At 52.3% G+C, this 21,968-nt stretch overlaps 1 protein-coding gene across 2 annotated transcripts in view; it reads left to right on the top strand.

Annotated features, from left to right (window-relative positions):
* The window catches only part of ANP32A (acidic nuclear phosphoprotein 32 family member A), a 37,294-nt gene extending 15,779 nt beyond the window's left edge, over positions 1–21,515 (top strand). For both annotated transcript variants that reach the window (XM_081831318.1, XM_081831317.1), the window contains exons 2-7: positions 14,160–14,309; positions 14,482–14,604; positions 16,522–16,720; positions 17,910–18,007; positions 19,932–19,995; positions 20,263–21,515. In XM_081831318.1, the coding sequence (XP_081687444.1) occupies positions 14,160–14,309; positions 14,482–14,604; positions 16,522–16,720; positions 17,910–18,007; positions 19,932–19,995; positions 20,263–20,324 (696 nt within the window). In that variant the 3' untranslated portion in view covers positions 20,325–21,515. The remainder of the gene's footprint in view (positions 1–14,159; positions 14,310–14,481; positions 14,605–16,521; positions 16,721–17,909; positions 18,008–19,931; positions 19,996–20,262) is intronic.
* Positions 21,516–21,968: the final 453 nt, after the last annotated feature.

The following is a 21,968-nucleotide window of genomic DNA, read 5'->3' as shown; positions in this document are numbered from 1 at the left end:
AGAAGACCAAATCCTTTTCCAGTAAAAGTAGGCTAAGACAATTAGGGGCTTAGGTGCTGCCCCAAAAACTTAAGTAGCAGTGCATTCCAGCCTTAGTAAGAAGACCATAGTGGTGGCTGTGGGAGGGGCGTGGCTGTGCGTTTTGCCTGCCTTGCGGTCGGCAGGACCCCTCCTGGACCCCTCCTAGGACGGGAGTCAGGCCTCCCCCTTCCTGGGCACCTGCTGCAAGCCTTGGATCATAAGAAGTATTTGGCAAACGATACTTTTTTTTTTTTTTTTTTATCCTCTAGAACACCCCTAAAGTATACATACGGCCATCTATTACCAGATAAGGAGACTGGCCCTCGGGGCACACGGAGCTGCTCCCCTGAGTCCCTTCTGCTTGTCCCTCCAGACTGGACAATTCCGGGGCAGAAGGCAAGGATGCCTTTATCATTGGGTCCCCAGTGCCTGGTGAGGTGCCTGGCATTGAGTAGATTCTAAGCATTTACTGAAGGAATGGAGGTGACGTAACTTGTCCACAGTAGGTATAGTGGTGAACCCATTAAATTGTAGGGCCCCAAGGCTCTGGGACAGCTGCTCTGTGGGTCAGAAGTAGGATCTGATTCCAGCTCTTAATGGTTAATAAGTTGGGTGAACGCAAAATGACGTATGTGACCGCTTATCTAAATTGCAACATTACTGGGCGCCTGGGTGGCTGGTTAAGCGACTGCTTTCGGCTCAGGTCATGATCCTGGAGTCCCTGGATCGAGTCCCGCGTCAGGCTCCCTGCTCGGCAGGGAGTCTGCTTCTCCCTCTGACCCTCCCCCCTCTCATGTACTCTCTCTCATTCTCTCTCTCTCAGATAAATAAATAAAATCTTTAAAAAATAAATTGCAACATTACTATAGCAAAAGATTGGAAGCAACCCGAATACTCATCAATAAGGGACTGGTTAAGAAAAATGATGGTACATCCACACAATGGGACATGATGGAAATAAGAAACGAGGAAGGTTTTCATGTACTGTATTACACGAACTTCATGAAAAAAAGGAAAGATCAGTATATAATATGTGAGTTTGGGGTAAAAGGGAAAAAAATAAGATTTTGAATTTGCTTGTATATCTGTCAACAAACTCTGGAAGGATACTTAACGGGTGGGATGGTTAACAGGGCAGGATGGGGGGGAGAATTAACTGTGTATCTTATGCTTTTTGGTTTTGAAGCCATGAGAATGAATGATACTTATTCAAAAAATTAAAAAGGAAAAAAAAAATAATGGAAGTGACTTTGGACCCACTATTCTATCTATCTGGGCTTCAATCTCCCCATCTGAACAATGAGGTGATTGGATTAGAACAAGGCTTCGTGTGGAGGGGAATGTTATATGTATTGGGTGTGTCTCTGGCTTTTGTGGACTTTTCCAGGATATGCTGACCCTGTCCTAGGGTGGTCTGCAGTCCCTTCTGTTGGTGGCCTAGACCTGGATGGGCTCAGGCTGTTTGAGAAAGGCTGGGGTGATGCCGAGAGCAAGCGGCCTTCTGCAGAGGGGTGGGCCTTGTTCCTGTCCCCATTCCTGGCAGTTTGTCCTCTGAACACCCTGCCCTGGTGTGACTCAGTTGGTTCTTCCCCCAAACCAGGAGGATTACAGTGAAGAGAGACTGTTCTGGAGCGTTCTGGCAAAGTGCTGCAGTTTAATAGGAAGAAAAATGGCAGAATGTTTTCCCAGGTTATTTTTAATGCTTTTCAGTTCAGCAAACATTAATTGAGAGCTTAAGTGCAAGGCAATGTGGGGGAGTGAGAGCTACACAACACCTTGTCTGTGCTCTCCGGGGTGCGAAGTGAGAAACTTGAGTGTAAAATCCCTCCTCATACCCCCCAGGACTGCACAGTTTACCTCATCTGTGGGATTGGTAGGAATTCTCCCCATTTCACAGACAAGGAAGTGGAGTCTCAGTGAAGGCTTTCCCAAAGCCACACAGTTCCCAAGTGGTAAAGCCTGAAACCAAACCAGAATTTATCTGCTTTTCATGAGCCCCAACACTTCTAATCAGAATATTCTGCCACAGGATATTTCTCGGAGGTGTGTGTCTTAGGCCCATTTCTGCCTGGAAATACCGGGTGAGCACAGCCCTCGATAAACCTCCTTCACCGGTTTCCTTTATGGAAGGACCGTGGAAATCTCAGTCTTGTGGGCGCATGTTGAACCTTATCCCCCTTTGCTGTGGTCCCAACACTTCTGCCCTCCGCTGCCTGGGAAGCTCACCACCTTACCACCAGTTAGGTGCAGAATGTCCCATCTGTGCGTAAGGGTGGATGTGACAGAGAGCAGCTTTCTTCCCAGCCCATCCTCATGCCACCACTTCCTTTCCTTCCCTTCCACAAATTCTGTTGCTGCCACCTGTCATCCTAGCTGTTTCCCAGAAGAGCCGCCCATGCCCCCCCGCTCAGGGTCTCTGCCCTCCCTGGCTGTTCCCTGTACCTGGAAGGTTCTTCCCTTGGACTTCACTTGGCCTCAGTCGCTCAGAGCCCAGGTCTTCCCTGGTCGCCCATTCTAGAGTGGTATCCCTTCCCACTGTTGCCGTATCCTCCCTGGGTCTTTCCTGTCTGGTTATTTGTATATGTTACATATAGCTTATGTGTACTGGTTTATCTTCTCACTCCCCGCGAGCGTGTAAACTCATGGAGCCTGGCTAGTTTCACTTAGCCCTGTCTGTAACTGGATCTCTGACACCAGCCCAGCACCTCACTGATAACTCTGTAAATATTGTGGAATGAGTAAATCGCCCTATGGCCTAACCATGTCACACTTCTTTAAGGAGGAAAGAAGCACATCATAGCATCTTTTTAAGAGGTGAAAATTACCCAAGGCTTCTCTCTTTGCAGAGCTTCATCATATAACAGTAATTTATTTAATAATCGTTTGGTACTGTGTCTGTGTAGAGGCCTCTGCAGACGGTCACTTAGCAGCCTCTGATTTGTGGACTTTTCCAGGAGATGCTGGAGTTTTCAGTGCAGCCCATTCTTTTGTGGGACAGTCGTAATGATTTTAAACACCCTTACAGTTTACATGGGGCCGAAGACTGCCTCTCTGTAATTCCCGCACACTGATCTCCGTTCTCGGAGAGCGCGGAAGAAATGGACTTCCACGTGCACATACGCTCCTTCAAACAGTTGGAGAAAGATGGCTTATCGCAAGGCACCCCACGCCCCGGCCGGATCACTGCCGGGTCCTTGGACTGTCCTTCCAAGTGCCCGCGGCGCTCAGGGGCCTTCCTCAAGGCTTCGAGGTTCAGAATGTAAGGTTTAGTCCCATCCGAGCAGTGTTTTGGGACCCTGACCGAGGAACCTTGGCCCTTGTTGACGTGTCTGTGTCCACACAGCCTGGGATGGCCTCGACTGATGAAGACAGAACTCAGTAGGTTCTTGTTCACGCTGTCTCTTGAGTGGTTGGGCCCCTCTCTGACTCTTCCAGAATCATAAAGGTTGTAAGGTCTTTGGTTTTGGCTTTTAGCATTTTGAGATTACAGCAGCTGTAGTAGGTCGGCGAAGAACAAGGAACCCGACCCGGACTCTGTTTTAAAAGATAGTAAATACGGGTCAAGTTCTGTCTCCAGAATCCCCGAGAAGAGGGTGGAACTCTGGAAGTCAAGCAAAATGTGCCGAGCCTTTATAGCTCTATCGCTTCTTCCCTCTTTTTCACTGCCTGTGGCTTTTTTTAGGGTCTGTCTGTCCCTCTGCCTTCCGTGTTCCTTCCTCCCCGCAGCCCCTCGCTTCCCCGTTCCTTCGTTGCCCTCCTGCCACCGCTCCCCCTCCCCGCTCTGCCGGTCTGCAGACATACGGAACCATTTGTCCGGGTCCCTCGCTAATACTTTGACCCTAAGCCTTTGGTTTACAGACTTAGGCAAGTTGCATGTGTCAAATCTCTCTCAAGGAGAAAGAACGGACATTAAATTGCTTCGTATGTGTGACCCTTGGCTGATTTGTTTTGTGGCCCTGGATAGAAGAAACTTCGGCCCCCAGCTTTAGGCTCTTGTGCCAGATTGGTTCCCGTGTCTGCCCACCTTGGTGGCTTCTGATGGGTGGTTGGACAGGAGGGCTTCAGTGGCACACTGCTTCTGTCATTGCCACTGCCACTGTCATCTTGGGTAGAGGTGACAGGGAAGGGAGGCCACTGAGCCTTTCTCTGCCCCTTCTGCCCCTCCAGCCCTGCTGGCGTGGGTGCCGATGTGGGAGGGAGGGAGGAGGACCAGGATCAGGCCTGGGGCTCTTTTCCTCACAGCTGTTTTCCCTCTCCTCCTTTGTTTCCTCTTGCTTCAAGGAGTTCACCCCGGAGAGGCCCGTGACTTTGGGGTGTGGGCCCTAAATTGGGAGAATGGAGAAGAGCCCAAGGACTGATTCCATAATGGGCTACCTGTGTGACCTTGAGTGAGTCACTGGGTTGGTGTCCACTGAGCTTCATCAGTTGCCAGAGGAGCTGGATTGGATCCAGTGGCTCCCTAGAGGTGGTGATGATGGGATCCTTGGCTTCTCTGAAGCGTTTTTGAACAGCCAGCTAGAAATTCCAGCTGAGGCTCATCCAGGGGCTATGGGAAGCGGCCCGGCCTCTGAGTCTGGGTAGTGTGGAGTCTTCTCAGATGGGCTAAGCTGCTGGGCCGGGCTGGGCAGAGGCTTGACCTGCCAGCTCATGGATCCCCGAGGAGTGAAACTGAGGAAGCCAATGAATTAACTTTTGTTTCACGGGCAGTTGTTCCACATCGGGGGCCACAGGGACTGGGTAGCTGTCAAGGTCCACATGGGACCCACGGCAGAGACCCTGTGCCATCTTTTCAGACCGTGCTGACTTGACTCCAGTGACATTTCCACAGCACACAGCCCCTGCTGTCCAGGTGATCCTGGCTGGGCTAAAGATCCAGCATCTGATTTCAGGGGGTCCAGGAAGCCATATTTGTGGATTTGCCTAAGAGTGGAATTAGGGGGATGCTTGGCTTTGGAAAGTGAATAAGGGGTTAGTTAGCCTTTTCGAATCTAGAAGATTCTTCAGAGCCGTTGCCCACCCCCACTCCATTCTTGGCTCTGGCTTGAGTGACCCAGTCCAGTTTGACCACTTAGCAAGTGTTTGCTGAAGGCCAACCCCGCCGGGCAGAGCACCAGCGGGGAACACTGAGACCTCAGACCTTGGTAAGGCAGTGTTTAGAGGAGAGACTGCAGAAAGAAGGGCTGCCGGGTGCCCTGTGGCCAAGCAGCAGCTCTCGGAGGGCCCTGGTGGACAGGGGCCGTTTCCCCAGGAGAGGGATAGGATGGGTAGAATTCCAGTCGTCTGTGGATTCAACGAAGTCATGTCTGGGGAAGCACTTGGTCAACTGTCACGTGGGAAAGAAATGCCAGGTGGTGTCACCGTGTTGGTTGCAGGGCAGAGAGGTGAGGCGGGGACAAACTGCCCTGGGAAGAGGCACAGGGCTCTTGGTCCTGGAGCATTGGCGGCTGGGAGGCTGTGAATCCTCCTCTGGCTTTGCAGTCCCCATGGCCGTGAAAGGCTGTGGACCAGGAGTGACGGGGCATGACAGGACATGATCAAAGCAGTGTTTCAGGAAGATGGGCCAGGATTAGCCCCTCTGCTCTCCGGGCCTTCCTTTTCCGTCTCCTCATGGCTGTTCTGTTGCAGGGGCCAGTGCTGTGGCTCTTTATAAGATCATCATGGACAGTGTGGTTTTTGTATGAAGCACAGCATTGTCGAGCAGGGCCTAGGACCCCATGAGCTGAGCTGCCTGCTCCCTGCTGCCCTGGGAGATGGCAGACATCAGATGGGACGATGCCAGACTCTTGCATTTGGAACCCAACACCCTGGGCCTCTGGGGGCTGTTTTTGTGATCCTGGTGTGTTTTAAGAGACTACACGATTGATTTTTGTGTTTCATTAATTGCCTGGGGCCCCAAATTTCCTTTCTGGCATCCCTCAGTGATGAAGCCTGGGCTCTTTTGGTCCATGAAATCTCCCACTCCTTTTGGGGAATAGAGGCTGAGTTTGGATGTGAGGTGGGACTTAAAGTATATGGACCCACAGGAGGGGGTCTCCTCTCCGTGCTCAGGCTCCATTGTCCAGTGTGTGAAGTAAGGGACTGGCAGAAACCCAGAGAAAGATGTGACTTCCCCCAAGGCACACGTCAAGTTACTGGCAAAGTAACCAGGGTCCATCCAGGTCATCAGACTGCCTGATGAGCATCCTTTGCACTGTACCTCCACGCTTCTTGTCCCCCTTTCCTTCCCCGGGTCCCCATTTAGATACCACCTGCTGGGACCAGTGCCTTCACTGGACTCCGCTTCAAACTCCTGCTTCATCACACCCTCCAGGACTAAAGGTGGGAAGGAACAGCCATGGAGAAGAGGTAACCTGCTAGATTGCCAGTTGATCGTGTTCTTCACCAGTTCCAAAACCTCACCTCTCCCTGTTCCCACTCCACCCCCTTCCCGTAGCAAAGTCAGACCAAGACAATTCCTCTCCACTTTCTAGGCCTAGACAGCCTTCTGGACCTATTTTCTGCTGCTCTGGGAATACTTTCTTTCCTTCACATATGCTTAAAGCAGGCAGGGCTGGGGCAGGGTCTGGGTAATCAGGGAAGCCTTCCTCCAGGAGGTGGAACGGACAACGTCTACAAGTGGAGTAGACTCTAGACTGATCCAGAAGGGAGGAATGAGATAGCAAGGGGGAGGAAAGCAAGGGCCTGATATCAGGGAGGGGCCCCAGCTCTGCTCGGGGTTCAGTAGCCAAACAGGCCCATTGGACCAGCCCAAAGCCCACGTCCTACAGCCACGCGGCCGGCCTCCAGTTACGAGTCTGTCCTTCTGGCTGGAGGAAGCATCCGCAGTGGAACCAGCTCCTCTGTTTGGCGAGGCAGAAACCAAGACCTCCCCACACCCGCTGGAGGAGGTAGGAAGCCGGTTCCGGGCAGCTCAGAAGCCAGTCACAGGGTTTATGCTAATGCGGGCCCTCCCCCCGCCGGCGCTTAGCCTATTACCCGGGCCCTGGCCGACAGCTTAATTACGCTGCAGCGCGCCCCAGCTTGCGTTCCACGGTTCCCTAAAATAATAAGGATGGCGTCACCGACTTCCCGCGGCCATGTGCTCCCACCCGTGCCTTCTGAGCTCTATTGTAGGAAACAAACAAAATCCAGACACTCAGATGCTTTTTTTCTTGGAGAGATTTTTTTGGTTTTAAGGTAATGTGGGGACCCTGCCCCTTCGTTAAGATTTTAAAAGATCTTTAAGGTGCAGAGACCAGAGTCTTAGCTACCAGGCGGCTGCAGAACACCCTCCTGTTAGCAGAAATTCGAGAGCTCTGTGGATGATGCCCCAGTCTTCCACTGGGGACGGTGATTTCTGACCAGAGCAATGGTGTGGGGTGGCGTGGCAGAAGGCTCACCCCGCTCGGGGTTCCTGGGCTCTGGGCCAACTCTGGACCTTGCTTTTTTTCCCTCTGCAAAAAGAGGGCTAAACTGGACCAGCATTTTACAAGCTGTGGGTCACATTAAAAAAAGAAAAATCTTTTGTGATGTAATAGGAAAGAGTCATTGTAATTGGGTGTGTTTTGTCTCGGTGCGTGTGTCTGTGCATACAATGTGTGTACGCTGAGCCAGGGCATGAATCTATTTTTTACTGTGGGCTGTGGTCAGAAAGCCACTGACCTAGATGAGCCCGAAGGCCTTTCTAGCCTTCGAAATGTCTGACTTTTCTCCCAGAGCCTGACTTTCCCCTCATGGAACCTGACTGGTTTTTGCAGGTTTTGCCCCACAGACTATTAAGCAAAAGTAGAGATTTTAGGGTCAAAACAATAAAATCACAAGCATCTGTCACTCCTCTTGAACACCTTTGGGAAGAAGCTCATTTCCCCTCAGCCTTGGTGACTCAAACAGTTTGGCCTTCCAGCTAGAAATGGGATCTGCAACAGGGGATGGCCCATTTAAAAGCTGACCTATTTAAAACCCATGAGCACCAAAAAAACACGGGGTCAGTTTGATTTGAGTCTCCTCTTCTGTGCAAGACTAGAACCTGAAAACTAAATTGGTCAGGGACTGACAGGGTTGAAACCAAAGCTACAAATATTTATTGAATTCTTGCTCAGTGAATGAAAAGAAAATCAAGGCTCAAGGTTAGTGGGGGGGAAAGAAACAAAACAAGGTGTAGATATAAAGTCAAGAGGAGTATATTTTGGGCGTAACATCTTAGCTCTCTGAAATGTTAAGAAGCTTCATGCATTCCATGAGAGACCGCTTTGGTGGCTCCGATATGCTGGCCCTCCTTTGTTCCCATTCGTGTGCCGTGGCTGTGGACACAGTGGGAAAGGGAGCTGTGGATCAGGAAGAAGGCAAGTGGCTTTTTCCAAGCTGGGGATGCTCTAAGTGCATTATTTCACTTAATCCAGCTCTAGGTGATGGGCACTATTTTCATTGGAGGAAACGGAAGCTCAAGGAGAGGTGAGATGAGCTAGCAAGTGGAGAATGTGGACTTGAGCCAAGTCTGTCTGACTCCAGAGCCTGCCTTCTGTCCACCTCTCCACGTTGTCTCCGGAAGTGCTGGAAAAATAAAGAGCTGTTCTCACTCGAGCTTCCTTCTCTCTGGTTCTGGCCTTCAGAGCGCTGTTTTAGGCCCAAGCTGTCCATTTAATTCAGGGCCCCCTGATCACGGGCATGGGACCCATGCAGTCACACAGGCCCCTGGGCTTCAAAGGGCCCTCCCTTGGGTTTAATGCACTGCTATCGCTGTTTTTGGAATTCTTGACAATTTTTGAGCAGTGGGTCTCACATTTTCATTTTGAACGAAGCCTTGCCATTAAATATAGCCAGTCCTGGCTTTGATATAGTGCATCCCCTTTCTCGGTTTTTCTGGGTCCCTCCTGTCTTCCTTGAGCATGCCTGTCCTCTCCGGGGTGGAGGCATTTGAAGAATGCACTCGGTACCCCTCCGGCTGCTACCTGGCACGCTGCTCCAGCAGCTGTTTCTCGGCCGGCAGCCTCCTCCCAGCCGCCACCACACCTCTTGCTGGCAAGGACCCCAGCTGTGGCTCACTGCGGCCTCTGAGTCCCCAGCATGTTACCCTGTAACAATGTCATGGGTACACCCTTTACAGAGGGAGGGGCTGCTTCTAGGCGAGAGGTCGGTGTACAGAGCCCTGGGTCAGGTCAAGAGGAGTGTGTGCAGTTGGCCTGCCTCCTGGGGGACACACTGTTTATAAGAGGTCAGGTTCATTCCCGTCGTGTGGGACCAGTTACACTGTAAGTTTCACGACGGTTTGACTCACTCCGTAGGCCCAGCAACTAGTGCTGTGCCTGGCACGATAACCAGGACATTTGTTAAGCAGTTGCTCTGGTGTCCGCTCCCCGCTAGGCTGATTACGGGGAAGGACAGTCCCTGACCTCTAGGAGGATCGGATGCTTAATACACGATTAAATGATTCATGTGGCAGCTGCCGCTGGTGCCCTGGGATGCTCAGAGCTGGGTGGGGGAAGGCTTCCTGGGGAGGGGGGGGCCTGGATGCTGTTTGTGGCACAAGGGTGAGGCGTGCGGAGCCCTGAGATTGGGGGAGGTGGGGAGAGGTGGCGAGTGGAGGGCCTCCTTAGGTCAGTTAAGGAACTTGGAATCCCCACCCCAACCCCCCAAGCGGCAGGAAGCCAGGAGGCAGGTTTTCTAGGCTGGAGTTTGCACTTCATAGGTCAAACAGATACCATTATCCCCTTTGCGCAGAGGCAGAGCCTCAGAACTCGGGGACCGAGTCAGGGGCATCAGCCGGCCCGCTCCTTGAATGTTCCAGTCGTCCAGTTCCGCTGTCACAGAGACCCCATTTGGATGCAGAAGCAGACTTGGAGTGACTTAGATGACCGTGACCAGGACTGCAGTGTAGAGAATAGAGAGGAAATGATCAAATTTGAGAGAGCTGTGAAGACAAGATTTCACAGTTTTGAAACAAGCAACGGGTTGTTCCTTAGAGTAATAATGTGTTTGTGTTTATCGTGGATGCTTCAGCTCCCATTGGTGAGAAATGATTGCTGTGTCCTTGCTTTGGGGACAAGTTTTTTAGGAAATGCCGGAGCTGGACAGTCTGATTCCTTGGGAAGCTTCAGTGCCTCCCCACTGACCTCTCGTGGGGGCCAAGGATGAATGTGCAGCCTCCTCGTGGGGGTGACACCTGAGGAGTGAAGCATAGAGTCCCATGTAGTTCTGTCCACGGGTGTTTGAAAAGCTTCCGACACACCAGCAGAGTAAGCCAGTTGTTGGGCTGGAGAGAGAGTAACCACATTCAGATATTTTTAAAGGGCCAGTGGAGTTGGGAGAGAATCTAAACCCAAAGTACAAATTTTCGGTTTAATTTTAACTTTGCACTTAGCTCACACCCAGGATTTGGCAGGGGGACGTGGACCTTAATTTTTTTTTTTTCTTTTTTAAGCAGAACACACCCTGGTTGTAAAAGGGATATGCTCCCCGCCTGGAAGGGCTTGGAGCGGTGGCCACCCCACAGACAGGAGGAAGTGGGTTGGGATTGGAGCAGGAGCTCGGAGTAGATTTGAGGAGCGTTGGGGCTGGTTGGAAGTTTGAAAACATGTGAGCCTGTCCTGGAGTTCTAGGAAAGGGCAGCCTTCCATGGAGTCCGGGGGGCACAGTGAGACACAAGAGGGTGCATGGGATGACTCCAGGCCGCCTGTTGGGCTGGTGTTCGTGTTTTTTCCTGTTTGGTTCATTTCAGACATTTCACAGGCAGTTTACCTGCCATCTCCAAAGTAACAGTCACTCCCCAAAGCAGCAATGGGTTTCCCCCTCAGGGTTTGGGCTTTTTGGTGATATCAGCAGCCTCCAGGTCTAACTAAGCCTTGCCCCTCTCTCACCTCTTTGATCTTGCCCAACCCCCGCCAGGAAGGAAATGCAAAAACCGGTGGGGGTCCCAGAGGCCCCACGCACCTGACCTGTAAGGGCCACCTGCTGGTGCTCCAGACAGCACAGGCTTGCCCCGGTGGCTGGCGGGGCCTCTTCCTACTTGGCAGGAGCAGGGTCCCAGGTCCCCCAGCCCCTCTCCACATCCTTGCTCCCTAATCGCAGCGTCATCTGAATGAGGGCTGGCTTGGGGTTTGTTTTGGTTACGAGGAAGTGTAACCAGGGCGGGGACTGCTAGGCGTGGCCTCCATCCTGTTGGTGGAACCCGTAGAAGAGGGGCATCAGGGGAGCTTGGAGAGTTGAGTTGGGTCTGAGAGAGCTTGTGCCTCACATTTGGGAACGTCTGAGAAACCATCAGGAGCCAACACTGACCAGCTTGGTGCAAGTCCATTCCTGGGACTTGAGGGTCAGTGGTTCTGAGGTGGCCGAGAGATGGGAGACCCCCCACCCCGGGAGCAGTAGTGAGGATTAGGCAAGCTGGGGCGGGTGAAGCATGTCAAGAGTACCTGTGAGGGCTCAGGAAAGCTCCAACCGTTACTATTAATGAAAACATCAGTGGTAGCAGCTTGCGTATTGTCCCCAAGAGGAATGGCCCCCCATTGGCGGTGGTGCTGGGAGTTGGGACTGGGACCCTGGGTCTGTCCGTAGAATTCCCAGGCAGCACTGTGCCTCTCCGGAAGAATTCCCTGACTCCCAGCACCACCTCCCCCATCTCTAAGACCTTCTTTTCCTTGGCTTATGGCCGTAAGAGGAGAAGCCCTTGACCTGTCTGGAAAAACCACATGTCTGAAATCTTTGAGGCTGCGCTGGAATCCCTTCTCATATTTGTCTTTCTCTGGTGGAGCTTCCAGAATCCCCGGGACAGCGCCTTCTGAAGACCATGGGCCCCGCGGCTCCAGTGTTGAGTGCAGGCAGAGGAGGTGGTCTTCCCTCCCCCAACACAGTGGATCTCCCTGCATTTGCCCTGCTCCCCTAAGGCCTGGCTTCCTGGCTCTACACTGATTTCCTGCCCTGGGGTAGAAGGCCTCATAAGATTTATTCCCAGGCACTCTTGCCAGTGACCTTGAGAAGGTGGCTTGACCTGGACATCTGGCCTCTCCTGGGGACTGAGGGAGTGGAAAAGGATTTAACTTCTCCCATCCCAGATCCAAGGGAAAGGCGGGCCTCGGCCTAGAACGGGTCAGCTCTGGGAAGGAGCTCCCGTGCCTGGCTTGGCCCCTCCTGGCAAACTGCCACTGTCCTGGGCTGAGCACATCACCTCTCTCCACCAGGGAGGCGGAAAGCAGGGCAGCTGTGGGGCTTTGCAGCCCACACGCGCCCCCGAGCTCCCCTGGTCTGCCTGCTGGCAAGGGTGGGCTGAGAAGGAGCACAGCAGGCCTACTGTGGACTCTGTTCCCCCAAGCTTCCCCCGGCCCCAAGATGCCTGAGCAGGAGGAAGCACTGGGGACTGTGGCAAACCCGTCGTCCTGGGCCCAGCAGGAAGTTCTAAGCAAATCAGTCTGCTTGTCCAGGGAAAGAAAAGGCCCTGAGGGGCTTGAATGACCTTTTGGACAATGTGGGACTGCTGTTGAGAAGAACTGGACCATAATGTCTGATGCTGTCTGACCCATCCGTGACAGGTAACGTGTGGGTGGATGTCCCAGGCAGGCAGCGTACCAGTGACCTCGATGCATGCTTCCTTGAGGCTGCAGGGAGCAGGTGGATGGGGATGTCGTGTCAAGCACTGGGGGCAGCCAGGAGGAGTCACCTTTCCGGTGCCTGCCAGCCCTGGGTGGCCAGGGAGCAGCCGGACTGCTGGGGCAGGAGTGGGTAACCATGGGCATCTGCCTGGAGGGCAGGACACCCTGGCCTCCCTTGCTGACTCCCCAGGGTCTTTCAGGCCCAAGACTTGATTACTCTCCTCAGCTTGTCTCCTTCCCCTCTGTACGGGAGCCGGGAATCACCTTCAGCCACATTTACCTTTTAGCAACCCAATGAGAAGTAGCTTTTTATCAGTCCTTCTACATTCTTAGAAAGAAAGGATTTGGACCCAAACTTGGGTAAGAAGAGAAACGAGGAAAATCAAAGAACCCTAGGGGCAAAATTGCCTCCAGGGAGTTTTAAAGAAGGGACAGACAGGGTCACAGAGGTGCTTTCCAAGACCAACTTTTGTTCTTAGATGACCTCGGCGTGTCACTGTGGGGCCATCCTCAGTTTGTGGGGTTTCATTTTTTCCTTTCACATCTACTCTCAGGACCCTACTAAGAGGAGGGTCTAGAGAAGCTCTATCCAATATGGTAACTGTAAGTAGTAAGTGTCTTTTTTCACTTAAATCAAGGAAAATGAAAACTCAGTCCCTGGTTCTCACCAGCCATGTTGCAGGTGCTCAGTGGCCACAGTTGGCCAGTGGCTCCTCTCGTGGCCAGAGCAGGAGGTGTCCATTGTTGCAGGAAGTTCTGTGGCTAGAATGGAGAGTGGGGGGCTCCCTGGTCTGCTGCCCCTACCCTGGGCCAGGCCGAGCTAGTGACCATGGTGACGGGCACCAGACCTGGTGGGCGGGCTCTGGCTGGCAAGCCGGTGACAGCAAGCGTCCGCGTGTGTCTTGGGACCCATCCGCACGCAGGGGGTCACGGGCGCACAGAGGCGGAAGGATGGTGGGGCCTGAGGATGGGAAGTAAGGTAGCTGGCCTTGGGAGGTGGTCAGGCTGAGGCCACGGGGGCCATGGGGGTGGAAGGATCTGACGGGAGGCTGGGGACCGTGGCAGCTTATTTTTTTTTTTTTTAAAGATTTTATTTATTTATTTGAGAGAGAGAATGAGAGAGAGCACATGAGAGGGGGGAGGGTCAGAGGGAGAAGCAGACTCCCTGCCGAGCAGGGAGCCCGACGCGGGACTCGATCCCGGGACTCCGGGATCATGACCTGAGCCGGAGGCAGTCGCTCAACCAACTGAGCCACCCAGGCGCCCTCGTGGCAGCTTATTTTTTAATGGGAGTTTCGGAGGGGGCTGTGGCAGTGGGGCGGGAAGGAGAGCCCCAGGGATTGTTGAGTGTGTCACCTGCGGTCTGGCCCAGGCTCCTGGAGGGAGTGTGTTTCCCCCGCAGCCCTCCCTGCCCTCGGTCCGGCTAAGGGTGGGAAGCCCGGGGTGGGTGTTGGCGGTGCCCTGCTCCTGGAGAGGCGAGCAGCTGGTGCCATCAGACCCTGAAGGGCCTGTCCCCCGTCCTCCCGCCCCAGCCTCCGCCCCCAGTCAGCACCTCCGTTCACACGAGCCTTCCCTTTGCAGGTGAAAGAGCTCGTCCTGGACAACTGCCGGTCGATTGAAGGCAAAATCGAAGGCCTCACAGATGAATTTGAGGAACTGGAGTTCTTAAGTACAATCAACGTAGGCCTCACCTCAGTCGCAAACTTACCAAAGTTAAACAAACTTAAGAAGGTAACTAGGGTGTAGGAGTCTGTGCGGGCAGCGGGGAGGGGGTCGTTGGTCTATGCTCGGGGGGCGCGTGCACCGACTTGCCCCTCGCCTGTCTGCCGAGGCCCGGGCGCTCTGGGCCCCCGGCCTTCGTTTTAAGAGCTCTTTCTGCTTTTCCCCTCCCTGCCCTGTTTAGCTTGAACTAAGCGATAACAGAATCTCAGGGGGCCTGGAAGTATTGGCAGAAAAGTGTCCGAACCTCACGCATCTAAATTTAAGTGGCAACAAAATTAAAGACCTCAGCACAATAGAGCCACTGGTGAGTCATTTCGGTCCTTCCTCTTCACAGGGCGGGAGGTGGGAGGGCTTGGTATCAGGGAATACTACTTCTACCTTTGCAGAGTGTTGTTTTCTCTTTTCTGTTTTTGTTTTTTTTTTCCACTTCTCTTACTTCATTTGACTCTCGTTATGGGCCATGAGGTAGAGTCAGAGCTAGTTTCTGCTTGGTCCATAGATAAATGGAAGCCTCGAGATATTCAATGGCTTGAGCAAGGTCACACAGCCCGAGTGGGCAGTCGGGGACAGGGGTGGGGTCCAACCCTCGCCTCAGTGCTTCTCTTTGTACAGTTTCTGCTCAGCTTTGGGAACCCGAGCTGTCATTTCTTAGAGCATGGTTCCGTGTCCCTTATTGGGGAGGGAGGAGCCATCCGGGAATTCAGCTGCCCCTGGAGTTGGCTACTTGTTTTTTTTTTGGCCGGCTGGCCTGAGGCTGGAACCTCCGAATGGTGGGATAGCCCCCTGGATGGCACGGAATGGTATGGGATGAGAGCCTCAATGCTGGCCTTGCTCTCCTAAGAGGCACAGAGAGTGACTGACCCCTAGTCTCCAGTCCTTTGTGTGATGGTGACTGGGATCCCCTCTTCATACAGCTGAACACACCCCACACTTCATGGAGTTACTAGCCAAAACGGGGCAAGTCCTGGTCAGACAACAGTTTCTGCATTACCTGGATCTGAAGGATTGTGTTCCCCTGATTTCAGCTGTGTCATTAATAGCGTTCTTGAAATAGAGAAATACTATCGCATTAACTGTAAACATACACATAAGAACCCTCCCACAAGCCATGCACCTTAGAATCAAGGGAAGATAAAGTGAGGATATTTTGCCAACTTTGCCACATTTCCCTTGCCTAGGTTTATAGAGGAGAGGTTGGAGCATCCCCCAGTTTGGGTTTGTAGGTTCTTGTCCACAAAGCGCCCCTCACTCCCTCTGGACGCTCGAGGGGCGGGTTGATGGGCCAGGGCAGCAGAAGCAGAAGCTGGCCCTTCTTCGTTAAGCTCAGACTTCTCCCGTCTGTGGCATGGAGTCAACCACAAGATATGCTTCCCATAGATAGACCTTCTTTTCAGGTCTTCCGCCGACCTCCTAGAGCAAAGCAAAACTATTTTGATCTACCTGGAAGCCTTGATTTCATGATTTCATAGGAAAATCTTTGAAGTTCTGTATATGTGTATTTTGGGACACAGGTATGGAGACCAAGTGTGTGTGTATATAAATCATTGTGATGCGGTTACCATTAAAGGTCAGACCTAGACACATGCACACCCTGTTCTCCCTGCACAGACCACATGTGTTTTTGTAGCTTCTCCTTGGTGACCAGTGTGATTGATGCACTGGGCTCCCCTCTGTGGGATGGGAGGGTGCTGGGCTCACCCACCCAGACCACAGCCCAGACGCCCTCCCTGCCCTTGACCTGCTGAGAATGACTTCTCGCTCCTGAGATCTTGGGAGCAGCGGAACTAGTAATCTCTTCTGCCTTTTCAGTGTTGTGAGGATAAACTGAGTTACTACCGACCGTGCTGTGTTATGGCCGTCCTCCTCACCATCAGTACAGATAGACTTGGTTAGTTCGTACAGCCTTTCCCGTTCCCATCTGGCTCCCCAGTCCCAGGGGCAGCAGCAAAGCTCTCGGCTGGAGCCCCTGGGGAGCCCCAGCTTAATTTGAAGCCGGTCACTGATAGGGCCAAAGCTGCACTTGCAGACTAACTCTGTTGCCATTAGATGAGGCTTAAAAGGCCCTAGAGTCCATCCTCCGTTTCCCAGGTGAGGGAACCGAGGCCCACCCACCAGGGATGGGGCAGAGCAAAGCCGTTTCCTCCACCTGTTTCCCGGCGTTGTTCGCCCCCTCCCGTCTCCCACAGATCGCTCACTGTTGACTTCATCTTTCCGCTTGCAGAAAAAGTTAGAAAACCTCAAGAGCTTAGACCTTTTCAATTGTGAGGTAACCAACCTGAACGACTACCGAGAAAACGTGTTCAAGCTCCTCCCGCAGCTCACGTATCTCGATGGCTACGACCGGGACGACAAGGAGGCCCCTGACTCGGATGCCGAGGGCTATGTGGAGGGCCTGGATGACGATGAGGAGGATGAGGATGGTGGGTGTGGGGATGGGGGGCAGGGGCGGGCTGGGTGGTCTCCTCTTCCCACAGCTGCAGAGGGGAGGGGCTGCTTTGTTAACCACGATCCCTGATCATTCTCACTCTCACGGGGGCTCCCCAACTGCATGGTAACTCCTTAAAAGCATCTAACTGAACCCTCCCATCAGGTTTTTCCTCTTTTTCCAGAGGTCCCCCAGAATGAGGTCCTACAGTGTCTCTGTAGTATGACCCTGGACTCAATCCCGCCCCCTGCGGTGGGGAAGGTGGGGTGTGGCCTGAGGGTCCCATTCATGTGGGTCTCCAGTAGTGGAGAGGAGGAGGGCTTGAGCTGGAGTGGGTGTGGAGCCCCCTGGTGGCTGCAGACCACGGGATCACAGGACCTGCAGGGTGTGGGAGCAGGAGCCCCCCCCCGGGGGGGGGGCCTGGGGGGTGGAAGAGGCTTGCAGGCGGCGTGCTGGGCACCCTGGTAGTGCGGTGAGGATGAGGGTGAGCCAGCAAGGCCTACAGGGAGGAAGGAAGGAAGAAAAGAAAGGGCCACCTCCTGCTGTGCCCTTCCCATGTGCCAGCAGAGTGCGGCTTCCCTGCAAGTGTTCATGGCCACGGTCACGGTGAGAATGGAGATATTTGGCCCATTAATTCAGACACAGGATTTTTTGTCTTTCCTTGTTAGGTTGGAGTGTTTTGCAAGATACACATGCGTTCGCCCTAGTTTGTCCCATCTTGGGGTACAACAGGAAAGGCCCAGGACTGGCATCCTGAGCCCAGGTTTCTAGGCCCACCTCCGTGGCTAACTTGATGTGTGACCTTGAACAAGTCACTTCCCTCAAGGACTCAGATTTTCACCTTTAAAGCCAGGAGTTTGGCTAGATGCTCTTTCCAAGGGAATCAGCGTCTTGGCTTTTGTAAGCCCTGTGACTTGTTCCTTTGATCCAGCAATTTCTCTGTGGTCTCAGCCTCCACACGGGATCTCTGTTTTTGTAAAACTTGGGAGGAGGGCTTGTCTTTTGGATGACTTTCAGATGTGTTGAGTCACACTGGAGCGTCTAGGCTATGGGCCCGGGTGGGTGTGAGCGGGTCCTGGGCCCCCCCGAAGACTGTACCACCTGCCAGGCCCACAAGCCTGGGTTTGTGCCGTGAGGGAGGCCAGCTCACCACCAGTCCCCTTGTCCCCATTTCTGCGGCACAGAGGAAGAGTATGACGAAGATGCTCAGGTAGTGGAAGATGAGGAAGATGAAGAGGAAGAGGAGGAAGGAGAAGAGGAGGATGTGAGTGGAGAAGAGGAGGTAAGGGGCCGGGCAGCACAGGGGCACTCTCTCCGGGGTGGGGGGGTCCCCCTTACTTGCTGCCTTTTCGCATTCGTATGTTAATTCAGGTATTTACTGAGCACTTGGAGTCATTTGAGGGAAAACCAAAGACTGCTTTGAACCAGTGGGTGGTAGGATAAGACACCGCCGGGCGCCACATCAGAGTGACGGGTGCCTAGGGTCCCTAGCACATGTGGGAATACTGCTGTTATCCTGATGGCTTGCTCCCAGTTTCTTAACAAGGCCTCTGCGTGTCTGTGAGGGTTAATACAGCACAGTCTGGGGGGCGGGGGGTGCAGCCACTTGCTGGGTGTGTGTCCCTGGACAAGTGCCTTAACCTTTCTGAACCTATTTCTTCATCTGTAAAATAGGTATTGTTTTGCATCTGGGTTGTTAATAGGGATCGACTCAGTGAATTCTTAAGAGAATATAATGATTTGTAAGTAATAATTTGAGGACAGTGTTTGACCACCTACTATTTTAGGCTTCTACACCCTTCAAGGTTCTTGGCTCTGTGTGCTAGGTTTTGTGTTTGGATGTTCGGAGTCTCTCTGTAGCAGTCATGTCCATGACTTGTTCGGAATTCTAAGTCAGCTCTTCCTAATTACAAAAGTTAGACCTGGAGAGGCTTAAAATGACAACAGCATGGACAGGTACCTGCCTTCCCCCGATTTCCTGTCTCTATCCGTTGAGAGTGCAGACACCTGCCTGCCACACAGACCCACTTGGGCAGGATCTCCGGGCCACCCCACGCTTGGGAGAGTCGGGTCAAGGCGAACAGAAAAAAGCCAGTGCGATCAGCCTGGTTCCTGTCTCATTCAGCTGCTGGGTTTCCCTTCTCCCTAGGTGTGGGCCACTAGGCTCAGCTCTAAAAAATATCGCGAGTATTTTAAAAATAAAGACTTAGAAAAACAGGTCCCTCCCAGGACAGGGCGGTAGGGCTGGTTGGCTAATGGATTTTTTGTCTTGCACTTACTGTCACGGGAGCCACAGCGTGCAGGGCTTTTTTGTTTTTTGTTTTCTTGCCTTTTTTTTTTTTTTTTTTTTTTGTAATCTCATTGACCATCGGCAGAGTTCCAGCTTCCAGTGAAGGAGAGCTTATGCACAGACCAAAAAAAAAAGTCTTAGCAAACAGACTGATTAAAGAACTATTTGGTGACATTATAAAAGGATATTTCCCTTGACAAGAAGAAGTCTGTCACCAAGTTCTTTTTAAACAACGGGTTGCCTGATGCTTTAGGAACAGTGTTCGGCGTGCAGAGTTTCGACTAGCATGGGACTTCAGGAACAGCATAAAGTGGCGGTCCTGTGTTGAGAATGAATTCACACACCTTGCTGAATCTCAAGGAGCTGGGAATAATGTCCTCAGGGGGCCTTTATCCTCCCTTCCAAGGGATCCAAGTGTGCAAAGTGGTAGACAGACTGGGTATGGACTTGCCCACAAGAATCTGGATTTGCTAAAACTGGGGTCTTCCCTTGAAGCCAGAGCTATTTTGAAACCAAATGGAAGGCTGGCTGGCTTCTCATGGCAGAGTCGGCTTGGGGAGCTTTTCCTCCGGAGAGCACGCACACGAGCAAGCTCGCCTGAGTTACAGGGACTCCAGCTCAGAAATTCTGAGCCTCGGTTCGGACCCACCAGCCCCCTGACCTCGTTGGCAGACGCTGTGTGTGATGCGGGTATTTTCTGGAGAAGGGGTTCGAGGCTTTCTCAGGCTCTTAGTGGGGTCCTTGATGCAAAGGAACCTCTGCTTTGGATCCGTTCTGAGGGGGCGGGTTCCTGTGGGGCTCTGAGAGGCTGGGGCGGCCCCCGCTTTTTTGACCCTGCTGTCTCGGGAAGTGGCTTCCTCAGCGTGTCCCTGGGCGGGAGGCATCCCTGATGGCTGGTGTCCATCTTCTCTCCTAGGAGGACGAAGAGGGTTATAACGACGGGGAGGTGGACGATGAGGAAGATGAAGAAGATGCTTGTGGTATGGCGGCGTTTGTACTCGCAGCTGGTAGCAGCCCTGGCCCCCTCGGTTGCCAGTAGACCGCGCGGGCCCCGGGGACCCGGCCGAGGGCAGAACAGGCCCATCCGAGGCCCCCGGGGCCTCCCCGGCTTTGCAGGCCCCCCGTCTCAGATTTGCCACAGGCGGCAAAGCTTCCCAGACCCGTGGTCCCCTGGTTTCCCAGCAGGTGGGTTGAGTTAGAAGCAGGATCAATGTTTTAACCTCAGTGCCTTTTCCTTACTCTTCCAGAAGAAGAAAGGGGTCAGAAGCGAAAACGAGAACCTGAAGATGAGGGAGAAGACGATGACTAAGTGGAATAACCTATTTTGAAAAATTCCTATTGTGATTTGACTGTTTTTACCCATACCCCCCCCCTGAAATCCCGCCCCCCGAAACTTATTTTTTTCTGATTGTAACGTTGCTGTGGGAACGAGAGGGGAAAAGTGTCCTGGGGGTTGTGGGGGGAGGGAGGGCGGGAGGGAGCGGAATAAAGTACTATTTTTACTGCCACTCTTTATTTTTTTCCCCTCCTTTTTCTTTGTGTCTGGTTTTGTCCCTGTAAACGCGATAGCTGAGTTACACACCAAGTGAGCGTTTGTTCCTTACTCCCAGAGAGGACGGTTTGGAGGGCTCTTACATTTCCTGGCATATCCCGAGTCTCTCGAATTGGTTGGAAGGCCATGGCTGGCCTCCACTTGGTTTCTCAGAAGCCCCAGAGGGGCTGAGCAGCAGCCCACGTCTTACCTCTTGTTCGGGTTCCTGTGATTCCTGCATTTCTTGGGCCTGCTAGAGGCACTCAACGCCCTGGTGTGTAAATAGCAACGTAAAGGCGTATTTTTGGCACTGGTTGGGGGACAATCCCCGTCTCTCATTTCTTTCCTCCTTCACAGATGGTGGTGGGCTTTGCTCTCCGAAGAAGACTCTGATGTCACTCTTCAGAGCTATGAGCCAGAGAGCTGGAAACAGCAGGCTTAGGAGTTAGGAGTAAAATGGAGTTGGTAGTTCTAATGAAAAGAGAAGGAGCAAACCCTCAAACGTCAACCTCTTTAAAAGATTTAAAAAACAAAACAAACAAACAAAACTGTCCTATCTTGTTCTGTAAAATACTAGAGCGCTTTGTTTTACGAAATGACAAGAGAATCCCTCCACGTGTACTTCTGTGCTGAGACCATTTTTACAGACCTGAGTGCAGGAGACGCTGCTGCATGTCGGCTGGGTTTGTTTTTCATACGCCCGAGCACGGAAAAACTAACGCAAAATTGTATTTTCTTACCTAGTGGAAATCTGAAATGACTGCAAATTCCTAGTGAATGTACAGGTTTGCTTTCATGTCCCTCTTCTGGATTGCTTTAGAAGTGACGTGTGATTTCCTAGCCCGTGTTTCATCTGTATAAAAGAACATCTGCACCAGTTTCTCTCCTCCCCCCTCAGAAGAGCCAAACTTTTGAGTTTTATGTCTGTTTGTCATTGATAAATTTCAATAAATCTTTTTATACAATTTTTTTGGGGGTGGCTTCTTTGAGTCCAGCAGGGCCATCAGTCTTTCTAAGATGCCTTCCAGATAAGCTTCTAGCTGATGGGGTGGGGGGAGGGAAGCTTAGCATTGGTTATCTGATAAAACAGCTTCTTTTCAGGGCAGGTAACCTGATGCTCAGTTTTGGAAGCTTTGGGTCTCAAAGCAAGGCTCGGTGGTGTGCTGTCTTCGTTGAAAGCTTCGTTGTCAGCATAAAAACCTAAAAAGTTGTAAAGATAGAAAAAGTTACTCAAACACCAGAACAATCACTAAAAATTTTGTTACGCCAACTTTGGGACCTTATTTTGAATTCTCTTTCACAGTTTTGTTGAGACTGCAGAAAGAATATATGCTTGAAGATCTCAGGAATGTATAAAACAAACTTACTCCTTTTTGACTTACCATGATTGTGGTAATTTCTCTTAACTCGGAAGAGTTTAAA

This window comes from Leptonychotes weddellii, chromosome 9, assembly GCF_054177405.1.
Source record: "Leptonychotes weddellii isolate Sample4059 chromosome 9, ASM5417740v2, whole genome shotgun sequence".
Lineage (NCBI taxonomy): Eukaryota > Metazoa > Chordata > Mammalia > Carnivora > Phocidae > Leptonychotes > Leptonychotes weddellii.
Note: the sequence above shows the minus strand (reverse complement) of the source record. Positions and strands in the feature narration are given on the sequence as shown.